This window comes from Ovis canadensis, chromosome 11 (genome assembly GCF_042477335.2).
Source record: "Ovis canadensis isolate MfBH-ARS-UI-01 breed Bighorn chromosome 11, ARS-UI_OviCan_v2, whole genome shotgun sequence".
NCBI lineage: Eukaryota > Metazoa > Chordata > Mammalia > Artiodactyla > Bovidae > Ovis > Ovis canadensis.
This window is the reverse complement of record NC_091255.1, coordinates 42,913,929-42,928,194: the sequence shown is the minus strand read 5'-3', so window position 1 is coordinate 42,928,194 and position 14,266 is coordinate 42,913,929. Positions and strand designations below refer to the sequence as shown.

The 14,266-nt window shown below is 60.2% G+C and overlaps 1 protein-coding gene across 1 annotated transcript; it reads left to right on the top strand.

Moving 5' to 3' along the window:
* The first annotated feature begins 1,841 nt into the window (after window positions 1-1,841).
* Window positions 1,842-10,682, top strand: DRG2 (developmentally regulated GTP binding protein 2). The gene is made up of 13 exons (XM_069542978.1): window positions 1,842-2,063; window positions 2,778-2,938; window positions 4,502-4,591; window positions 5,079-5,139; window positions 5,409-5,499; window positions 6,012-6,084; window positions 6,199-6,289; window positions 6,421-6,518; window positions 6,758-6,834; window positions 7,803-7,891; window positions 8,478-8,536; window positions 9,594-9,647; window positions 9,932-10,682. The coding sequence occupies exons 1-13, from the start codon at window positions 2,000-2,002 to the stop codon at window positions 10,016-10,018; spliced, it is 1,095 nt and encodes a 364-aa protein (XP_069399079.1). The 5' UTR covers window positions 1,842-1,999; the 3' UTR covers window positions 10,019-10,682.
* Window positions 10,683-14,266: the final 3,584 nt, after the last annotated feature.

Below are 14,266 nucleotides of genomic sequence, written 5' to 3'. Positions count from 1 at the left end.
TGGGAAACTAAGATTCCCACATGCTGCACAGCAACTAAGTCCAAGATTCCTCGGGTGATGTGAACATAAGAGGTTCCTAGTTGGCTTCCCAGGCTTGGGTCTGGAGGACCCAGACATTCCAAGCAGGAAAGACTGGTTTGATCTTCAGGTTATATCCTGGGAGTGGCCTGATTCCACATTATTTATGAAGAAAGAGACCCTTTGGAGACTGCGAGTGAAGCAGACTCAACAGCAGAGGTCCCAGGGTTCTTGGAAGATGAGTCACATTTCAGGACATTTCTGTGTCCCTGAGTATAAACCGATAGCACACCTCCATGGGCACAAGTGTGGCAGTGGGAGCCAGGAACTGCCTCTGGGGCAGAGACCCCCTCTCCATGGGCCAGGGCTCCACACCTGCCTGTACCTCTCAGTTCCCAAAGGCTCTCCCCTCCCATCCCCTGTGAACCTCACAGAGCCAAACATGTAGGTGTTCTCCCCACAGTCTACCTGTTACCCTGCAGTCACTGGACTTCACATCTCAGCCCCGCTGTTAATAGCTTGAGCTGCTGGGTCAGGCACTTTACAGGGCTCGTATCGTGGCTTTGTCAGCAGCGGAGGAGAAGAGCAAGCTGGGCTTACAACACCCCTCTTCAGCCCAGAGCCTTGTGCATAATGGTGTTGGCAAACATGGGCTGAATCTGGGGAAGATGTAACACCACCAAGGAGACTCGACTGACAGTGGCTCTGGCATTCAAGGAGGACTTTCGAGCAAGCAGATTATTTCACTTTTACAACAACCATGTTATCCCTGTTTTTAGAGTGTAGAAGAGGTTAAGAATTTAACCAAGCTCACAGTTAACCTTGAATTTGAACACAGCATGATTTCCAATATACTGCTCCCCACTCCCAACCTTGTATTAAAAACATACAGAAGGGAATTTCTTGGAGGTTCGGTGGTTAAGACTCTGCACTTCCACTGCATAGAGCCCAAGTTCAGCCCCTGGCTGGAGAACTAAGATCCTGCATGCCTTAAGGCCTGGCAAAAAAAAAAAAAAAGCATCCTCAGAGAGTTGTGCCTCTGTCTCCCCTCTTTGTCCCTGTGCAGACTCCCGGAAGAAAGGCCATGTAAGGACAGGGCAAGAAGGCAGCGGTCTGTAAGGCAGGAAAAGGGCCCTCACTAGAACCCAGCCATGTTGGCACCCTGACCTTGGACTTCCAACCATGGGGTCACAAATAGCCAGACACAACTGAACGACTGAACAACAACTGTAATATCTAACAGTCTATCCAAAGTCAAAATTTCCCCAATTGTCCTCAGAATGTCTTCTCATAACTCCTTTTAAAAATTTCAACCAGAATCCAAAGTGGGGGGCAAAGTTCACACGTTATATTTAACATCTTTTAATCTGGTACAATCCTTCCCCCATCCCGTCCGCCTATATCACTGACAATTTTGAAGACAGTCCACTTGTCCTATAAAACGTACCACTTTCTAGTTTGTCTGATGTTTCCTCAAGTCTAAACTCAGATACAGCATTTTCAGTTAAGGATTGCACTTAGGAGATGCTGTCTCGACTGCATCCTATGAGGAGGCATCTGATTGGCAGGTAGGAAGGCGAAGTTGGGGACAGACGTTTAACCTCAACGCAAAAGAAGCCACTAGGCTTTCAGCTCGGCGCCTTTTCCTTACACCAGCAAAGCCGGCTGAGCTGGGGACCCGCAATGCGGAGTCCATCAGCTGAGGGTCCCTCTCTACCTCCCACGCCCCATTCCTGCCCTCCATTGCCTGGCCCCGCCCCGCCGGCCGGGCTCCGCCCCGGTCCGGCCCATCGCGCTTCCCCAGCCCCCGCCAACCCAGGGGCCGGAACCAATATCGCTCCCCTCGACGTCTCCCGCCCGGACTCTGAATCCCCGAGCTCCGTGGGCTTCCGGCGCACGCTGGTCTGCCGCCGCTGACGGTGCCAGAGTTTACGGGTCCGCTGCTGTGTCTCTGGCTGGTGCGCCCGGTTCAGCTGCTGCCATGGGAATCTTGGAGAAGATCTCCGAGATCGAGAAAGAGATCGCCCGCACGCAGAAGAATAAGGGTGAGGGCCGGTCCCGCGGGGCCTCTCCCGCCAGGGCTTCGGGCGGCGGGCAGGAGCCATCGGGGCCGGGCGGGATCAGGGCCGGACCACAGGGCCGAATGGAGAACCTCAGCTCTCGGAGCAGCGTCCGACTTGGATAGGCAGGGTCGAGATTCGAACCCGGGTCTCCTGGCGGCTGGGCCTGGGGAGTTAGCGCTCTGCCCTTTAGTGGGGGGCCGTCCAGGAGGAGACCCAACAGGTACATCCTTGCCGGCAGCCTGGAGCCGTTAGGTGGATGGAAGCGGTCCTGACTTGAGTCTGGTGGACCTGGGTTTGGGCCCGGTCTCCAAGCTTGGGAAGTCACCTCACAGTTCTTGGCTCTGCTGCACTGAGTCACACCTTGTAGGGCAGCTGGCTTCCTCGGCCGCTGCCTGATGAATACTGAAGGACTTCATCTTCCCAGCAACAGCAGAAAACAGCCCCAGAATGTCCCCAGGAGTGGTACCGCTAGGGCTGAGAACCCCTGACAGTGGGTCTCCAGGTCTCAGTAAGGAGCTTTTGTCCTAAGTGAAGTGAAAAGCCAAGGGCATTTTAACTGAGCGTGGTTTTCTTCTCCTCTGATCTTGACAACGATTGCTACCTGGCTCTGGGGCCTCCTGGCCAGCATTCAGAGCATATGGGTCCCTCCCAGCCCGCCCTGGACACTTACCTCCCGTCTTGTGCTGTGTCTTCTAGCCACTGAGTACCACCTTGGTCTGCTGAAGGCAAAACTTGCCAAGTATCGGGCCCAGCTCCTGGAGCCGTCCAAATCGTCCTCATCCAAAGGAGAGGGCTTTGATGTCATGAAGTCGGGCGATGCCCGTGTGGCACTGATCGGATTTCCCTCTGTGGGTAAGGTCAGTGATGGGCAGCGTGGGCCCCAGGAGGAAGGCAGCTTGTCTCCACTCCCACCCGGATGCACCTCTTCCCTGCCTCTGAGTCGACTCCACAGACGGAGGAGAGTCAGCCTCTCCAGGGTCAGGCTGCACCCCTTTGTCAGCCCCGCGGGGGTGTTGTCACCTCCCAGTCAGAGAGGCTCTGCTGGCCTTGGCCTCATTTACTGAGTGTGCACCACGTGCCAGGCACACTCTGTCCCTGCTCCCTCAGAGCCCCCTAGCTGGGAGGTGGGGGCCAAGAAAGCGGGAAGGGCAGGTTTGGGAGCTGGGGCAGCTGCTCTATGAGCAGGTGTTTGAGCCCTGAGGAGCAGACCTTGAGGCGGAAGGCAGAGTAGGCTCACGGGCCCAGGTGGGGCCTGGGGTGCAGCAGCAGTGGCAGGAGGGGAGGGGGGTGGCAGTGAGGCCTTGAACTGGCCGGGTGCGACCTCGGTGCCCAGCTGCCCCCAGGCAGGCGGCCAGTGAGCACAGCCAGGCTCCGACTCATTGAACATTGCTGGGGACTCATTCATCTTACCCTTTTCCCTCAATCTCACTTTCCAATCTGTAAGGCATTCTCTCCCGGATGAGAAGCCCAGGCTGGAAGGAGCCACTCTAGTGACCAGGGGCTATGCTATTGGGGTCTGGGCCCTACTGGGAATCAGGGCCCTGAGCACAGGAGGGCCCAGACCGCCCACTGCAGGGGTCAGACGGGTTCAGGGATGTCCCCCAGGTTGACCTCTGGCAACCGTGACTCTCAAGGCTGCCTGTCTGCCCACACCTGTCTGCACCACCAGGTTTTTATCTTTCCTGAAGTTTCTAAGGGGCACCCTGTGTGGAGAATGTGTGACTGTGATTCTTTCACAAACCTCATTCTGGGGGCCTGAGGGTGTGTAAGTGAGCTGTGCCCGGCTTCCTGCTGACTAGGATGGGGCTGCCAGGCCAGGTTGCCCTCTTGGCACGGCCCACTGCTTTGCTGGCCTCTGGGCCATAGCATCCATCACTAGGGTCACCGTGCTCCCTGTTTTATTGCCTCCTTCATGAGGTTGGTATCAGGAGGAGGTCCAGGGTCCTCCAGCAGAGATGAGACTGAAGGTCAGGTCTCTCAGTCCACAGAATGGACTGGCTGCAGGGTCCATCCAGACCCTTTCCCGCTCACCCTCCCCCACAGTCAGCTGTCTCAGGCTGGAGGATCCCTATCTCCTTACCCTCACTGGAGTAGCAGCTTTGTGCCATGGGGCTGTCACCCAGTTCAAGTCTGCCAGGCGCAGGAGGGTCTGAGGGTTCCGTGGAGCTGGGGACGGGCCCTGATACAGAGCGGGAACCCTCTTAGGAACCAGGTCCCTTTGTCCCTCACTCCAGACAGGCTTGAGGCCTTGGGCACAACAGGGCTCTCTGATGTCCAACCCCCACTGGTCAGGGCCCAAGGTGACTTTTCCAGCTACTGTCATCACACCCCAGCTAGGGTGATTGAGGGGGCCGCCCAGTGTGTGGGCTTCTCAAGGAGGCAGGGCACGACTCGTGCTGCAATGGCCTTCTCTCTCCTAGTCCACCTTCTTAAGTCTGATGACCTCCACCGCCAGCGAGGCTGCATCCTATGAATTTACAACCCTGACCTGCATCCCTGGGGTCATTGAAGTAAGTTGGGGTTTGCTGGGTCCCAGGAGGGAGGGTGAGCTTGTGTGGGGGAGGGGGTTGGTGGGGGGAGACTTTTGGCTAAGCTGCCCTGGCCTCAAGCATGGACACCTCTGGGGACTGGGGCTGCTGGGACCCCAGAGATGCCTGGCCCATCCTGCAGTCCAGGCTGGTTCCAAGGATCTGCCAGTGTGAAGCCCTCCCTGGTTCCCTGAGGCTGGCCAGCCAGGTCCTGTTGGCCGTGAAGCTTTGGAGCTCTGGGCAGCCGGGGTCCTGTAGCCTTGGACCTCCCACCTACCCCATGAAGTGGTTTCTTTGAAGCGCTGTCACCACCAGCAGTGACTACTGTGGTTCCCTCCCAGGAGGCTTCCCCACTCTCAGGACATGGTCTGCGCTGGGCTGGCTGGGGTGGGACGAGGCTCAGACCTGGCCCTGGGGCCAGGCCCTTCCCAGCCTGCCGGCTCCACCTCACTCCTCTCCTGCTTCCTAGTACAAAGGCGCCAACATCCAGCTCCTGGATCTCCCTGGAATCATCGAAGGCGCAGCACAAGGTGGGGGCAGGAATGGGCAGTGGGGGTGGAGGCTCAGGCCTTGGTGGGGGCACAGTGGGGAGCACTACTCCTCCCCAGGTGCTGATGTCGGCTTCCTCCTAAAACTCACATCTCTATGAGTAGGACAGGGTTTAAGAGACATGCCTGCTCCAGGATGACAGGTGGCAGAGTCCATGTGGGTCTGTAAGGGGAAGAGTCTGGGCTCCCTGGGCTGGGGGTCCCACAGCCCTGCACTTGTCACTGTAACCAGTACCCCCCTTTCTGATCAGGGAAAGGCCGTGGCCGGCAGGTGATTGCTGTGGCCCGCACAGCTGATGTTGTCATCATGATGCTGGACGCCACCAAGGGCGAGGTTCAAAGGTCTGTTGTGGGGCAGGGCAGGCTGGCATGCCCAGGGAAGCCCTGGGGTGAGTGGCGGGACACTGGCTGCAGCTTTTGTGTCCCTGAACTCCTGGTGGTGGTCCAGGGGCACTTGGCCTTGTTACACATGAGAGCAGGGCAGGGTGGTCCACAGCTGCACCCAGTGTGAGTGGCCTCCTCAAGAGGCTTCTGTGTGGAGGCTGGGGCTATGCCATGCCAGCCTGGGTGTGCCGAGTGCTGCCCGGAACCCACCAGGAGCCCAGCCCCAAGCAGCAGAGCCTTGATCACGCCCTGACCTGCGGCTGAGGGCACACCAGCCCGTCTCCCCTTGGGCTGGCCAGAGTGTCCAGGGCTCTTCCTTGTTGTCTCTGGTGGCTAGAAGCGACGTTCGGGAGCTGGTGGTGTGGGGGAGAGGGCTTGTCTTTGTCCAGGTATGGGGTTGGGGGCTGACTGTGATGTGGAGGCAGTACAGCCTGCCCGGTACCCTTGTGAAGGCTGTGGGGCTCCACCAGGTCTCTGCTGGAAAAGGAGCTGGAGTCGGTGGGCATCCGCCTCAACAAGCACAAGCCCAACATCTACTTCAAGGTGAGGCCCATCACCTGTCACCTGGGTGCGAGCTGGGGGCTAGGCTGCCAGCATGTGGGGTAGGGCGGGGCTGCAGCTGCCCCTCCATCAGTGGTGCCTCCTTCTCTCCTCCAGCCCAAGAAAGGAGGTGGCATCTCCTTCAACTCCACGGTTACGCTGACTCAGTGCTCAGAGAAGCTGGTGCAGTTGATCCTGCATGAGTACAGCATCCTCGCCAGAAGGGCAGGAGGAGGGGGCGGGGGTGGGTGATGCAGACTACCTGTATGGGGCCTCCTGGTGGGGGTGGGGGGCGAGGGGCTGCTGATGCACAGGTCATCCTTAACCTGAGCCCCTCAGAGATCTTCAACGCTGAGGTGCTCTTCCGAGAAGACTGCTCCCCAGACGAGTTCATAGACGTGATTGTGGGCAACCGCGTGTACATGCCATGCTTGTATGTAAGTGGCGCCAGGCCCTCTGGGAGGAGGAACCCCCACCCCAGCTGACCCGGCAAGAGCCTCACCCCAGGGGCTGCTGAGTCATGCAGGCACATCCAGCCAGACCCCTGGTCTCTGGGGGCTGGACTTCAGGCCCCTTCTGCTGCACCCCCCTCCCCCTCCCCGAGGCAGCAAGGGGGTCTGGTCCTGCACAGCGTTGCTCCTCCCCTCCCCAGCCCCCTCTGCCTTTCCAACCCTAGGTCTATAACAAGATTGACCAGATCTCGATGGAAGAAGTGGACCGCCTGGCCCGGAAACCCGACAGCGTGGTCATCAGGTGAGGCTGAGCAGAGCCAATCTGGCCTCTGCGCAGCCCGAGGCAGAAGGCCGTCCTGGGGCTGCTCATGACCTGGGCCAGGTCCCACGCTGACCAGGCTGGGACAGGGGGTGATGTGGGGTGCACTCTGGTTCAGGAAACAGAAGGACTTCGTCCACCGAGGTCCGTGGTGAGAGTGGTTAGGGCTTCATGGCTTAGCAGTTAACCAGGGAGCCCCAGGCTGCCGCTGAGGCCCTGGGAGACGTGGCTTCTGTCATCTCCACCAGAAGGGAAAGGTCCCAACATCCTCAGGTGGGGCTTCTCTGAGGGGTGAGTCCCGGGGGCCACCTACGCCCCGGCCTACCATGGCTGCAGAGGCCTTGCAGGGGCAGCCTGGCCTCATGCCCCGGCCCCCCCGCTGCACACTGGCTCCACCCACATGCTCTGTAGCACCACAGTGAGGCTTGGCTCCTGAGGAGTTAAGACCTCGGGGACCAAGAAGGTGGTCTGGGCCCATGAGAGGACCGCTTCCTGGGCGTCCCCAGCATCCAGAGAGCAGCAGGCACGAGGGTCACTCCTCAGGACACCTGCTCCCCTCCTGCTGCCACACCTGTGCTGCCAGCCATCCTGATGTGCTCACTCTCACCTTGGGGGAGGGCGGGACTCCACTCAGGACGGTGCAGCCGCAGAGGACCAAGCCAAGGCCCACTCAGCTGCTGAAACCCCTGCTGGGCTGCCGTGGGGGAGGGCTCTGTGCAGTCATCCTCTGCCCCCAGCTGCCCTGGCCGTCACAGGTGCCCTGGGCCCTCCAAGAGTGCCAGAGGGATGGCCGGGCTCTGTGGGCAGGAGCGTGATGGTGACGGGAGGCATGGCAGCTGAAGAGCCATCGGGCCCACCGGTGTGCTGCCCTCGAGCACCATCAGGGCCGTGCTAGCCTGGTGCCAGGAACCCCAGGGCCGCTCTGACCAACCCCTCCTTCCTCCCGGCAGCTGCGGCATGAAGCTGAACCTGGACTATCTGCTGGAGATGCTGTGGGAGTACCTGGCCCTGACCTGCATCTACACCAAGAAGAGAGGCCGTGAGTCTGGTGCAGCCGCCCTCCCCCTTTTGCTGACCCTGGCCTAGCAGGCTCTATGTGAGAGCCTCTCCTGTTTCCAAGCCAGCATCACCCTCTGCCTGGGCCCTAGTGGCACAGGAAGCCAAGTTCCAGGGGCCGCTGAGGGGGAGACAGCCCAGCAGTGGCTTCCCCAGTGGTAACAGGCCCCACGTCCAAGCTTTAGGGAACCAGTAGCACAGGAGCCTCCCCCAAGTCCCACCCCTGAGCACACGCCTTGCAGCTGAGTCTGGGCAGTTAGCATCGGCAGAGGGAGACGAGCTGCCCAGCTGGAGCTGGTCCAGTCCAGGTTCTCCTGCAGGTTCCCTTGGCCAGGGCTCTCACGGCTGACAGTCTTGCAGGGGTCTGCACCTGGACGGGGGTGTGTTTTGATTTTCTGTGTCGAGTCAAGGCTGTAGACCCTGCCTGATCAGGACTCTTAGTGAGGGTATGCTAGAGAGTAGGGGGGCAGTTGGTGGAGAGTGGAAGGGCCCTTGTTCCCTGTAAAGAGAAGCCTTGTGGTATCGCACCCTGGCTCTGCTGACTCTCACCCACCCCACAACCTGTGCAGAGAGGCCAGACTTCACGGATGCCATCATTCTCCGGAAAGGGGCTTCTGTGGAGCACGTGGTGAGTGAACCTGCCAGGGGTGGGGAGCCCCTCCCGTCCCCTCAGGGTCCTGTCTGATGTCCTCCGGGCACTCGGCCGACCCTCAGCCACGTGCAGTCAGGCACTGGACGTGCATCCCACCACCCAGCTGCAGTCAGGCATGGAGCAACGCCCACGGGTTGGGCACGGGCTCGCTGCCTGGCGCAGGGACACCCGAGAAGCAGTGGTCGTCACCATCCTGTCACACCGGAGCTGCCAGGTCCTCGGGGCCCTCCAGATGTTCAGTCAGGAAAGCTGCCAGCCTGGGCAATTCCGGGTGGTTCATTCCAAGTCATGTACCCCGAATGCTGGCCCTTCCACATGCCCCCTACCCCAGGGGGCTGAGTGCTTCCTGCACCCCATCACCAGGGAGAGTCTGTGCTGAACAAAGGAGCCCTGCTGCCTGCCAGAATTGGGTCCTTTGTGGTCTGCAAACTCCAGTCCCTCAATCCTGGAGCTAAACAGTCCCACACGGGGTGGGGACTGCAATGACCAGGGGCTGGGGCCGCAGCCTGTTAGGTGCCCTCGGGAGCTGGCCCTCCTTGTTGCTGCCCCCTGCATCTTTGCAGGGGGCACAAACCCCAGCCCTTTCAGGCCCCTGGCTACCAGCTCTAGAGGTTATGGGGCTTCAGCCATGCCAGGAAGGAAAGTGGAGAAGCTGGGAGCAGAAGGGTATTCCAGGCAGTGGGTGGCAGGTGCAGAGGCCCAGAGGCAGGAGTGACCACAGGGTGTGGGCTGTGTGCTGCCAGCTGGCACGGAGAGTGCAGGGGCGAGGCTTGCTGCAGAGGGGTCTGGGTCTCAGCCCAGGGAGGCCTGCCCTGCAGGGCCTCCCTTCCTCCTGGGACACTTGCCCATCTGAGGGAGCAGCTGTCAGCGCTGCTGCTCTGGCACAGGGGCAGAGGGCCCCTTCCGCTAGGACCCAGGTCCTCCTGTGGCTGTGGCCCCACAGCCTGCAGGTGCCCTGGAGGCAGGAAGCGGGAACATCCAAGTTGCTGTGAGCTGAGGCTTCATGAGGCTCACTGTCCCACTCTCCCTCTAGTGCCACCGTATCCACCGGTCACTTGCCAGCCAGTTCAAGTACGCACTTGTGTGGGTAAGTTTCAGGGAGGGCGGCCCCATCCTCCCATGTAGGGACCAGGGTGTCCATCAGCCCTGCTGTCCAGATGTACAGCACACATGCTGACCCAGACAGGACACGGGCCTCCTGCTTTGGGGTCCAGGGCGGTCTGACTCCTGGGAGTCCTGCTGTCGAAGCTGCACGGTTTGCCTGTGCTAGGACCCCCACTTTAGACCCCAGCACCGCCCCGCCCTCCCCCTGCAGCTCCGTCAGCCTCAGCTGGGTGCTTCAGAGGCTGACGAGCCCCTCCCCACCCCCAGGGCACCAGCACCAAGTACAGCCCGCAGCGGGTGGGCCTGACACACACCATGGAGCACGAGGACGTCATCCAGATTGTCAAGAAGTAGTGCCCCCACCCCCACCCGTGGGATTCACTGGAGCCCAAACCAGCAAAATACACACCCACCCTGGGAAGGGGGCTCATGTCTGCTCTTTCCACATTTCTTCAGTGGGCAGATGATAAGGAACTCGCTGGGCGGAGGATGAGGTTGGGTGGACTTGGCCGGGGTATTTCCTGTGAGACGGGCCCCGGAGGGGTCCTGAATGTGGGTCCCTGGGCCTGTGCCCACTCCACTCCTTCTGGAGCAGAGGGAGGTGGTTTCCCACCTCCCTGTGCTGGGGCCCGTGCAGAAGCTGGCTCAGTGCTGGGCAGGGACCCAGGTCTGCCTGTGTCCTGGGGGCCTCTCAGCTCCTGCCTGCTTCTCTGGTTCTCAGGGAGGGTGCCGCCCCAGACAAACACCCATCCCTACCCCAAACCTGCCCAGGACTGCCCTGTGATGAAAACCAGAGATCTGGGGCTTTAAAAGCACAGTTCATGCCCCCCCCATGGCCTAACCAGTCCAGAAGGGTCACCCCTTCTCAGGGCAGCCCCTGCCCAGCACAAAACCCAGGACCCAGCCTGGTTCATACCCCTAGGGTAGGGAGTTCGGAGTCCGGACACTGTTTTCTCTCCGAACCCCATTCCCTCCCCAAATCTTGGCTCTCCTTTCTGAAATAAAAAGGTAACCATGACTCCTGTTTACTAAGGACAATGTGTTAAGTTTTCAGAACTCAGGTGCCAGCTCTAGTTAGGGGCAGCAGTAAGCGGGTGGAGCCTGGGCTTGGGAGGAGCAGGGTAGAGGGGGAGTGGGGGCTTCTGCAGGGCTCTGCCCCAGGAGAGTGGCCAACACCCTGGGAGGCTCTGCAGTGAGAGCGGTTTGGCTCCTGCTGCTTCTGCAGGCAGGGTGAAGGGGCCCCTCCCCGGGATGGGGGGATGGTAACAGACTTGGGGGGATAGCCCAGTGCTGGCTGGCAGATAGGGGCAGAGCCACAGGGGGTCTGGGGAGGGGCTGGGGTGTGGAGCACGCCCACAGCTCTGCTCTCCCTGCTGTTCTTGGCTTCTCTGAGCTGCTCAGTCTCCTTTCCAGTGACAAAACAGGAATAATGGACATTATTAAATATGCATGGGGCCCAGGCGGGCAGCGGGGTGGGCTGGGCTTCTCTCCCAGGCCAGCTTTTCCACCGGCAGCTGCACTCCTGGGGCCTGGCTACAGGAACCCCATCAGGCGGCATGCAGGCAGGGAGTGTGCCACAGGACCCAGGTAAAGTGACTTGGCCTGGGCCCTTGGGGTCTGCCCCCAGCCCTGGGTGCAGGGGTAGGGGGTGCAGTGGCTGAGCTGGGGCCTTGTCCTGACCCACTGTGAGGTCCATCTTGGCCTTGGCTTTCTTCGTCTGTGAAACGTGCATGATGCTCAAGGCCTAGTACAGTTCTCTTGGTGATGGTAGGCTGCCCACCTCAGCCATGAGGTCCAAAGGGAGGGGTTCTGCCTTGGTGATGGTTGCCTCATGTGGGGAAGGGCCCTAGGCTCACAGGGGTCACCTCTAGGCCTGTCTGTTCCCCAGTTGGGCTGGGGAAGGATGAGGATGAGGCCAGAGGTCTGGGTATCCCTGGACAGTGTCTGGTTGGGAGGCATGACTGGGGCTGTGGGCAGTGGCCCCCCACATCCCTTCCCATGGGTGGGCTTGTTTCCGGGGCAGTCTGGGTGTCTGTGTTGGGTCCTGGGCCTTCTGGATCTGTGGTCAGCAGAGTTACGCTGTCTAGTCTGTGTGAGGCTAGGTCAGCATGACCTGGCCCTTCACAGATCCTTATGCTGGGGAGGTGTCCCTGGGGCTGGAGGAGCCTCAACACCCACCTAATCCTCCTCCATGACTCTCCACCTGGACCCACGGTCACCCCACACCTTCTGCTTCCCAGACCAGACTTGTCATCTCCCCACACCTCCCATTTCGCCTCGGGCCCCAGGCCAGCCCACACAGCCATCTCTAGGGCTGCCACTTGACCTGAGCATGTCCCCTACCAGAGCCAACCCAGGCCCAGCCACTGTCCCTCTGCCTTGTCTCCACACAGTGACCCAGAATCTTTTGTCCAGGACAACTGCATAAGGAGCAGCTGCTGAGAGCACTACACTCTGCAGCCAGAGGTCCAAAGCTCCGAGACCAAACCTCCCTGAGACCCGTTACAAACCCGCGTCTGTGGGGGAGGTGGAGATCTGGGGCCCAGCACATAGCACATTTCAGCACACTTGGTCACTTCCACTTTCAGAACACAGATAGGCTTGCAGCACCCAGAGAGCTCAGAGCCTGGCCGTGTCCCCCGCTGCTGGAGGGCTCACAGTCCCACCCCAGCCCCTGGCCTCACTTGGCTCCTCCACCTGCCATCATGGCTACTTGTCACTTGCACTCCCACCTCACTCCATCCCTCCTGCCACCTGGTCTCTGCACATGTTATTCCATCTGCCTGAAAACTGTTCCCTCTTCCATCAGAACTGCTCAGATCTTGGTGAGCCCTCCAGGCTTCCCCTGCAGCATCCACGCCACCCCCACCCCCGCCACATCACAGCCTGGCCTCCACAGCTCTTCCCGTGGCCGCAGTCCCCCCTTATTGGTGTGGCTTTCTGCTTAATGTCCATATATCCCTGACGTTGGGAGCTGTGGGAGGGTGGAGGCTGTGCCTGGTTCTGCTCCACTTTGTGGCCTCTAGCCCTCATGGTGCCTTGTAGGTGGCAGGTGACACGTAAATGAATGAGACTTGTTCCCTTACGGCCACTCTTTGACTGTGGCCGAGGCTGGGGACCCTGAGAGAGAGGTGGGACCCTCAACAGCTAGAAAGGGGCCCCCCTTTAGAGACTACAGGGTGCCACCCCGCCCCCAGCTCCACATGAAATTTGAGGAAACAGGTGGGGAAAGGGGCCCAGGGATCCCTCCTGGAGCCACACCTCTGCCTGCCCACACTGGGTGTCCTTGGCAGCTTGGTGTGTGTTTGGGAGGCCCGCACTGGAGTGCAGCCATTGACTTGCCAGGCAGCAGGGAATCTCAGGTCCTTGGGCTCCAAAATCCACTGTCCAGATGAAGAGACTGGCATTCAGAGAGGCAAGCCCAGCCATAGCAGAGCCCATGTTCTCAGAGAGGGACCCCCGGGATTCTGGGGGTGGCTCAGAGCTCTCGGTCGGTCCCATTCCCATCTTGGGTCTGATACAGCGAGTCACGTGGACTCTTCCCTGGGCTCCTCGACTGTATGCAAGCATGGGCGCTGGGGCACTCCACTTCCGCGGCTGGGGGGAGCCTCTGTGTGATGAACACAGAGCCAGGCAGCCTACCATTAGTATCACAAATGCAGTTCCTCCAGGCCACGGCTCCCATCTGCTCTGGGGAGGTGGCCTGGGTGACGCTGACGCAGGGTCTCCCCACACCTCCCTCTGGTCTCTGCCACTGCTCCAGTCCCCAGCAGTGCAGCCCCAGGCTAGTGCCATCTTGCCAAGCTGCGACCTCAGCGCCACCCAGACACCACTGACTGATGGCTGCTGTCAGCTCCGATCCGTGCAGTTCCTGCCAGCTCCCCGGACAGGGGATGGCCCAGACCTCCATGCATAGGGCTGACGTCCAGTCTCTCCCTGCTCTGCCCATAGGCTTCCTCGTCTGCTGGCAGCCTCCACTCTCCTGCCCGGTTCAGTGAGGAACCCTGGCAGGCACTCTCATCTCCACCTGCAAACACATCGGCATCCCCCGCCTGTCCTCGGCACTGCCCCAGCCTTCCTCACGCGGTGGCTCCCACAGCAGCCTCTGCAGTGGCTGTAGGGACTCTGTGAAGACCACGGAGGTCCGATTCCACCCTTTCTCTGCTACAGCTCTGGCCAAGTGCTCACCCGTGACCTCCGAACCCACCCCCACCTCTGCCCCTCACTGTGCTCTGTTACCCTGGCTCTGCTGCTCCTCCAACACGTCGGGACCACTGTGCTCCCCCCAGGCCTCCCTCCCTCCCCTCCTGCAGCTCTTAGCCTGGGTATCATTTCTGAGGCACCTCGCCCAGGCCCCTTTTGGTGCTGCCTCCCTGCGTTATTTCAACACCAATACTCACACCATCCGACTGCCTGTATCTTTCACTCACTCACCTTATTTGTTGCCAGTCCCCCTGCCCAGAATGTCAGCTCCACGAGGGCAGGTTTCTGTTTTCTTAGCTGCATCCCCAGTGCTTAAACAGCACCTGGTGCAGGACAGGCTTCTAGCAAACACTTCTCAACCAGTGAATGAACAAGTCAGTGTTCGCTGTCCTGAGGGAC